At 41.6% G+C, this 8,159-nt stretch overlaps 1 protein-coding gene across 1 annotated transcript in view; it reads right to left on the bottom strand.

Annotated features, from left to right (window-relative positions):
* Positions 1-6,872: 6,872 nt before the first annotated feature.
* LOC149184996 (leucine-rich repeat receptor protein kinase HPCA1-like) overlaps positions 6,873-8,159 on the bottom strand; it is a 31,304-nt gene continuing 30,017 nt past the window's right edge. The window contains exon 17 of the mRNA XM_089415514.1: positions 6,873-7,081. Coding sequence (XP_089271640.1) covers positions 6,873-7,081 — 209 coding nt within the window. The remainder of the gene's footprint in view (positions 7,082-8,159) is intronic.

The raw sequence follows: 8,159 nt of genomic DNA, 5'->3' as shown, positions 1-8,159 counted from the left end.
GCTGCCCCTAGATAGATTGTAGTTACTGGTTTGAAAGAAAATCCAAACTGTAATTGGGCTCAAAAATTGTAAAAGTGAAATCAACTTGGAGTGTTAATTTGCTCTCGTATCACATAATATGGGTTGGGTTTAACAAATTTTCACTCGAAATTCTTCCTCTGATTTTTGTGGTGACTTTTGTTGGAAGTAATGCTTCCATGTAATGATTGAGTTGTCATTGTGAGTCCCTAGGTGTCAATCTAGAAGTAGTCATTTTCCTATGTGTGAGTTGTGATAACTATCTAGATGTGTCGTTGTCAGTGATCTAGATACTATAAATATATAATGTCTGTGAGATCAATAAAATCATATTGTTTTTGGTGTTGTGTTTAATCGAACTCTCTCGCTCTCTTTCATATTTCTAATATGGTATCAGAGCCAGTTCTGGCCTGATTCCTTAAGGGAAGGCCAAGAAAATAAGAGATCCTTGAATTTTACAGCTTTGTAAAATATATAGATATAGAGCGTGTGAAATGTGTGTGAAATTTTCATATTTTTTTTATGCCGAAGTGTTTTGTGTGCATCATTGATTTGTGTAGAGACACGGAGTGATTTCCACGTGGAATATCCATTGAGTCAGTAGATCAATGATCTATGGATGCATTTGAAATTTTCGTTGAATATTAGAGGAGGTGTGAAGGGTTTAACTATCGTGTAGATCTGCTCCTTAAAAATAAAAATCATGTGCAATAAAGAAACTGTTGGAGATGTTGTGATTGGAGTTATATCGAGTAGAAGATACGACTTTTGGGCAGATGAAGCGAGTTCTGTGGCAGCCTGTGGCTTGAACTCTCACTCAAAACATAGATCTACTGAAGTGATATGTCTGAAAATCGTCACCCTGACATAGAAAAAGACCAAGAATCTAGGGGTCTCACCATTAGCAAAGTCACGGATTGTAAGCATGAAACAAGTTTTTTTCACTATTGATTGTGTTGTGGCAGAGGAGCTTTAAGTCCAAAGAGTCCATCTCCAATCTCATGTTGCAAAGTTCGCTCTTTGGGTGTCATCGTCCCTCTCAAAAGAACGTTGTTGGTTTTCTCTTCCTAATCTAGGTGGCGTAAAGAACCAGTGTATTGCTGTTGGTCTTCTCATCTTGATATGCATGACGTAAACAATTGCAGAGCAATGGATCTATGTTGTGGATTTATCCATAGGAAATTTTTTTCCTTTGCAATGATGTGCTCTCAGGTCGACTCTCTTGTGGAAAGCAGTGAAGATCATTCAAGTAGCTGATTTAATGAATCGTGTTGTAGTGAAAAAAAAAGAATAAAAAGAGTGTGAGATGGTGTTGGTGTTTTTGTTTTTATTAGATATAAAAAGGGTTGATGATTCTTAAAGTGGAAGCCCCGATGTCCGAAACGTCAATTCTTGTATGTTAGTAATTTTGGTTATAAAAAGGGTTGGTGGTTCTTAAACTGGAAGCCCTGGTGTTCAAAACATCAATTTTTGTGTAAGGTCAAGTTGTTTGATCAACTCTTAAGCACATTCAGTATCCAAACCTCCATCCTATCAACTGACAGATAGCCGAAAGAGAAACATCCGACAGATGGTGGTTGGTCCATAGGATGGCTCATTACTTGATGGCTATTATCGTCACCCTGACGTAGAAAAAGACCAAGAATCTAGGGGTCTCACCATTAGCAAAGTCACGGATCGTAAGCATGAAACAAGTTTTTTTCACTATTGACTGTGTTGTGGAAGAGAGGCTTTAAGTCCGAAGAGTCCATCTCCAGTCTCATGTTGCAAAGTTCGCTCTTTGGGTGTCATTGTCCCTCTCAAAAGAACGTTGTTGGTAACTTGGTTTTCTCTTCTTGATCTAGTGGCATAAAGAATCAATGTATTGGTTGGTCTTCTCATCTTGATATGCATGGCATAAACGATTGTGGAGTAACGGAACTATGTTGTGGATTTATCCATAGGATTTTTTTTTCCTTTGCAATGATGTGCTCTTAGGTCGGCTCTCTTGTGGAAAGAAATGAAGATCATTCGAGTAGCTAATTTAATGAATCGTGTTGCAGTGAAAAAAAGAGAGTGTGATATGGCATTGCTATTTGTGTTTTTATTAGTTATAAAAAGGGTTGGTGGTTCTTAAACTGGAAGCCCCGGTGTTCGAAACATCAATTCTTGTCTAAGGTCAAGTTGTTTGATCAACTCTTAATCACATTCAGTATCTAGACCTCCATCCTATCAACTAACGGATAGCCAAAAGCGAAATATTCGATAGATGGTGGTTGGTCCATAGGATGGCTCATTACTTGATGGCTCTTATCGTCACCCTGACGTAGAAAAAGACCAAGAATCTAGGGGTCTCACCATTAGCAAAGTCACAGATCGTAAGCATGAAACAAGCTTTTTTCACTAATGACTGTGTTGTGGCAGAAAAGCTTTAAGCTCGAAGAGTCCATCTCTGGACTCATGTTGCAAAGTTCGCTCTTTGGGTGTCATCATCCCTCTTAAAAGAACATTGTTGGTTTTCTCTTCCTGATCTAGGTGGCGTAAAGAATCAATGTATTGTTGTTGGTCTTCTCATCTTGATATGCATGGCGTAAATGATTGTGGAGCAGCGGATCTATGTTGTGTATTTATCCATAGGAATTTTTTTTCCATTGCAATGATGTGCTCTCAGGTCGGCTCTCTTGTGGAAAGCAGTGAAGATCATTCGAGTAGCTAATTTAATGAATTGTGTTGTAGTGAAAAAAAAAAAGAAAAAAAGAAAAAAAAGAGTGTGAGATGGCGTTGGTGTTTGTTTTTTTATTAGTTATAAAAATGGTTGATGATTCTTAAAGTGGAAGCCCCGGTGTCCGAAACGTCAATTCTTGTATGTTAGTAATTTTGGTTATAAAAAGGGTTGGTGGTTCTTAAACTGGAAGCCCCGGTGTTCGAAACATCAATTCTTGTGTAAGGTCAAGTTAATTGATCAACTCTTAAGCACATTCAGTATCCATACCTCCATCCCATCAACCGACGGATAGCCGAAAGCGAAATATCTGACAGATGGTGGTTGGTCCATAGGATGGTTCATTACTTGATGGCTCTTATCCAGGAAGCCCCGACAAGCGGAGTTGTCAATATTGTTGACCTTGCAAAGTTCATCAACAATGGTCAGAGGTGATTACAATTTAAATCAAGTGACAGCTCGAAGATGAGGTGGTGAAATAGTGGAGTTTGCGAGATTCCAGAGAGGATGTGGGTGTTGATGATGACCATATCAGACAAATTTGACAAAGATTTATTTATTGTTGTAATGTGTGTTTTTTTATATTTTCTACATGTAAGCAATAAGGGAGGGTGTTGGAAGAAATACTTCCATGTAATGTGTGAGTTGTCATTGTGAGTCCCTATGTGTCAATCTAGAAGTATTCAGTTTCCTATATGTGAGTTGTAATAGTTATCTATATGTGTCGTTGTCAGTGATCTAGATACTATAAATATGTAATGTCTATGAGATCAATAAAATAATATTGTCTTTGGTGTTGTTTTTAATCGAACTCTCTCACTCTCTTTCATATTTCTAATAACTTTTAGCTGGTAGTTTCCTCATTATTGATAGATATCCCTTTGCCTTTGATGCTTATCTATTAACACCCTTTAAAATCACCATACTATATGTCATACTATATGTGTTATTCATCTACTCATGCAAAGCAACATTGTAGTAATCGAAAAGAATGGCTAAAATCTTATGTTTGTTATGAAAAAAAAATGAGTAAAAATATAAACACGGGCTTAGAAAAATGTTCGCCATGAGCTTTATAGAGACATTTAAAAAAAAATAAGAGCATATACTTGGAGTTATATATATTTTACAAAAACCTCCTTCAAAATTTCTATGCTCATTCTAAATTGTCTACAAGAATGTTCTCAAAATTGGTATTTCAAAGTTTTTAAGTGAATTTGATTAGTTCAGTAGAAGGCATGCCCAACCCTCACTCTTGAGTATTTTTGAGTGATTTCGGTAGGAAATGATTTTTCATTTAATTTGACACATTCATTTGCTTTTAATTTTCTAATTCTAGATTTAAAAAATCTTGTTGTATAAATACACTACAAGGTTACCTTCTAAATGTGAAATACCGGTTTAGTTACTCAAAATGCAAGCCTGAGTTCTATCCTTGGGTATTATATGTTTTTTCCTCCCATGATCTTATACGAGTCCAAAGTTGTCTCATAAAATTTTCATGAAGTCCATATATGTGTCTTAAAAATTGCATGAAGATCATGATGTATTCATACTTATGCATAAACTATAAGAAACATTGTCATAATTGAAAAGAATGACTAAAATGCAAGAAAAAATTTAGGGGCTAATATTCATAGGTGGGCTAATTTTCTATGCTTTTTCCAACAAAAATGTTTACTAATTTCCATTTTTTCTAAATATGATTTGCCCAAATTTTACTTTGAAAATACCCAAAACTTTATAAATGTACTATATAAAAGTATTATAATTTTGAATATTTTTACAAAAATATTTCCAAACATTTTACAAATTTCGTAATATTGATGTTGGCTTCTTGGGGCCTCACCTAGGTTCAGAGGTGATTTAGCCAAACAAATCCCGGTACTATTGGCCCTTTCAACAACATTCCACGAAGCGCGAACTGAGGTCTCACCAGAGGTAGTATGGGAGGGTGCTAGAACCAGGTTTCCGCACCCTGGAGATGTCTGATGAGTTCAAGTGGTCCGTGGTTCGACCCTGCGCGCACGTCGTTACACGAAGTTTCCCATACCTTGCAGCCTGAAATGCTGCCTTTGCGCAGCCCTACTCGGGGGCCGAACACTGTTATTACCCAAGTCCTTACTAATATTCCAATGTTAGTTGATTATCTTAGTCTACTTACATGATTTAAGTTATACTTAACAATATAAGCCATTCATATAGGTGCACGTAGTAAATAAACAATATATTTGCAATTTATATCAAACATGAAATAACCCAAGAACACATACATAGAATTAATATAAAACTTCTCTTTATTATTTTCTTCCTCGGTTAAAGACTCAACTCCGCCTTGTGCACTCAGCTGCAGGGTTCTGCGCACTTAGCTGTGGACTACTAGGCCTCTGCGCACTAAGCTATAGAGCCTTCTCCTACACTACGACCCAAGACACCCTTAGACACTTAGACTCTTGCTCTTTGCTTCCACTTTGATCTTCTTAGTTATGTTTTACACTTAGAGCCTCGCTCTATTTATACAATCCCATGGTCCACAGACCATGGGTAGGTCGACATTACATTACAAAACTAGGGTGGACAACCCTGTGACTCAGTCATACATTTCGCGCATCGTGCCCGCAATTCGTGGAGTCTTTACGACAATAGGTCAAAACTTGGCCTTTGAGCCCCAAAACATGCCTTGGGGGGATTCCATGCTCAACAGGCCCCCAACACAAACATCGTGACTCACCCTCGAGTCACTCAGTCAGCGCGGTGATCTTGGCACGGAGTCCCTCAACTGTTCTCGAATTGTGTTGAGGTCTGCAGCACACTTAGCTGCTGCTTGCTGCATCTGCTGCATCTACTTTTCCGAGACCTCTGTGTCTAGGGTGATTCTCTGCATCAATGTGTGCATCCCTTATATGTGCGCCAACTTTCCTTCGATGTTTGCCATGATAGTGAAGGCCTCGTCGATCCAAGGCTAAACGCGCGCTTTGGGAATTGCCTCCTTGTGTTGTGTCGCATCCACCTACTCCTTCAGTTATTTGGCATGCTGCATCCTCGCAAGCCTCTGGGTGAGGACCACTTTCTGTGCAGTTCCTCAGACATTGTCGTATGGCTATTGTAGTTCTCGCACTTCTGTTTCTAGGCGCTGGATGTTGGGGTCCTCTGCAGAGTCGTGAAGACCTCAAGTGGTTGTTCCAACATGTTGGTACAATCTCACACTGCACCTCTTATTTCCTCCAGTCCCGATGTGATAGTGCTAATGCGCTATTCTATGACTTCTATGGGAGTGGATGGCTGCGCCTTTAACCGCAGCTCAGCGATCTGAAGATTCAAGTCCAGCTAAACCTTTGTCGTTTCTTCCGTGGACTTGTGGACTTCGTTGCTAACTTGTGGATCCGCACCTCCACTAGTAGATCTGCTGGGATGGCTAGCTCCGGACCACTGCGGTAAGCGTCGCTTACCACCTGTACCAACTTCTGATTTTGTGACACCAATTCGTCGCACTGCAAGCTGAGTTGTTCCATGTTTATCTTTTGTTCGCTGAGGACTTGGATCGTGTGACTCTCCCTAGCATGCAGCTCTGCCGTTATCCCATCCTGTAACAGATATAGTGTCTCACGTAGAAGGGCAACCAGATTAAGGCCAAGGACTTTCATCATGCTAACTGAAAATCAATCGACCTCATTTGATGTCACTAGGGCCCCTTCTGGCAACACTATTGTGTTTTCCATCTGTGCATGCAACATCTTCTCTGTTGTCGAGGATCCTGCTGCGAGGTGGGTTGAAAGGGTACCCACCTGAGGGGGGCGCACCTGTAACTCTTGTAACTACGCTCTAAGGGCCCCCAACACAGTCTGTGCTCCTGCATAAAATCTTGAAGAGCCTCATTGGTGACATCACGCACTGTCTTGCCCATGTCATGCAGATCATCCTTGGTTAGGGTCATCGGGTCAATGGCAAATTTCGAGGCCTTGAGCTTCTTCCTAGGTCCTGCTCGCTCTGCCGTGTGTGGGCGCTTCAACTGTGTGGACGTGGTCCCTGGGTCCGCACTCCCTTCTGCTGTTTTTGCTTCCTCTACCTCCTGCTCCTGTGAGGGTGTTGCTTGACCCTTGCCTGCCTTCACGGTGGCTTCCTGTGCTACTATGGCTACTTCTGCAGCCTTTTTCTACCCCACGGCTTTCTGTGCCACTTCCCACGCTACCCGTACCTCAGCTGCTGCTGTTTCCTTCTGCCTTTTCTCGGCCAACCGTGTGACGCGCAGCTTGGCATCATCTGTCTTCTTCTGTGCTGCCACCCTCTCGAGTTCTGCAAGATCTAGGGTGCGCCATTCTGGAGGCCATGTATCCAAGACAGTGAAAATGGCGTTGTCAGTGGCTACAAAAGGTAGCTTTATCAACTAGTTCGTTAGGTCCTTTCACGCCCTGATAAAGATGTTGTGCATGTCTGTCCTAAATTTTGCAAAACTCTACAGATTATTGTACACCGTGGGAGACAAGCGTGGCTTCCAGTTGATCCACATTCGGATGTTCATCTCCATGAACACCTAGAAGATCTTGCTATCTGTATCCTTTTCGCATCCTTCATGGCCTAGAGTGAAGCGTACTTCACGGCCTCTGGTAAATCTTTGTCAATTGTGGGGAATTGACTATCCTCCGACAGTTCCCCTGCTACAAGCACTACACATAGTGGAAGGTTTTACCCTGCTCCTGGGCTTCGCAACAATTCTTCAAGAATTTCGTGCAAAGGAATTCATCCCAATTAAACTAGACCCCCTCCGCACACTGCTCGTCCAGTACGATTATCGGTGCCGGTACCTTGTCTGTGCGGCACTTTCCCATAACTTTGCCTGCCAGGATTTGGGTTGCTATGCATACCGCTTTGTCCTTGATGCTGGAGATGGTGTAGCCCTGCTTCTTCTTCTCCAGCTTGTACTTTGTCTTCATGGCCTTCGCGAGGGCCAAATCACTACTCTTCCCTTCTGATATGCTCATGGGGTCCTTTCCTTTGTATGGTAGCTGGGAAATGCGATGAATTAGGTCTGTCGTGATGGGGATAGGCTCCTCCAACCATAGATACCCATCATGCACTAGGTAGAGCAGCTGCCTGATGACGAAAATGGTTATTGGGGCATGGTGGAAATGTGACACCCATAACAGGTTCAGTAGCTTGGCCTTTTCCATTTCGCGTAGCCATTTCCGCGGCTCTAACATTGTCACCACCCCTGTGGTGCTCTGCTTCATGAGGTTCTCGGTCTCCAGGTGAGGGAACTTCTCACAGTCAGCAAGGTCCCAATCTTCAAACTTCATGGTTGGCACGCGACCCAGGTGTGTGCCTTCAAACACAATGTCGTCTGGGAGGAGTGGGGTCTAGAGTGAACTCTTGGTTTTGTCCAGGTCCTTGGGCACTTTGGCCTTCCCTTTTCATGGGGGGACATATGCGGGCAGTTTTGTCG

This window comes from Pinus tabuliformis, chromosome 3_2 (genome assembly GCF_031772625.1).
Source record: "Pinus tabuliformis cultivar Carrire ecotype Pingquan chromosome 3_2, CPIR1, whole genome shotgun sequence".
Classification (NCBI taxonomy): Eukaryota; Viridiplantae; Streptophyta; class Pinopsida; order Pinales; family Pinaceae; genus Pinus; species Pinus tabuliformis.
Note: the sequence above shows the minus strand (reverse complement) of the source record. Positions and strands in the feature narration are given on the sequence as shown.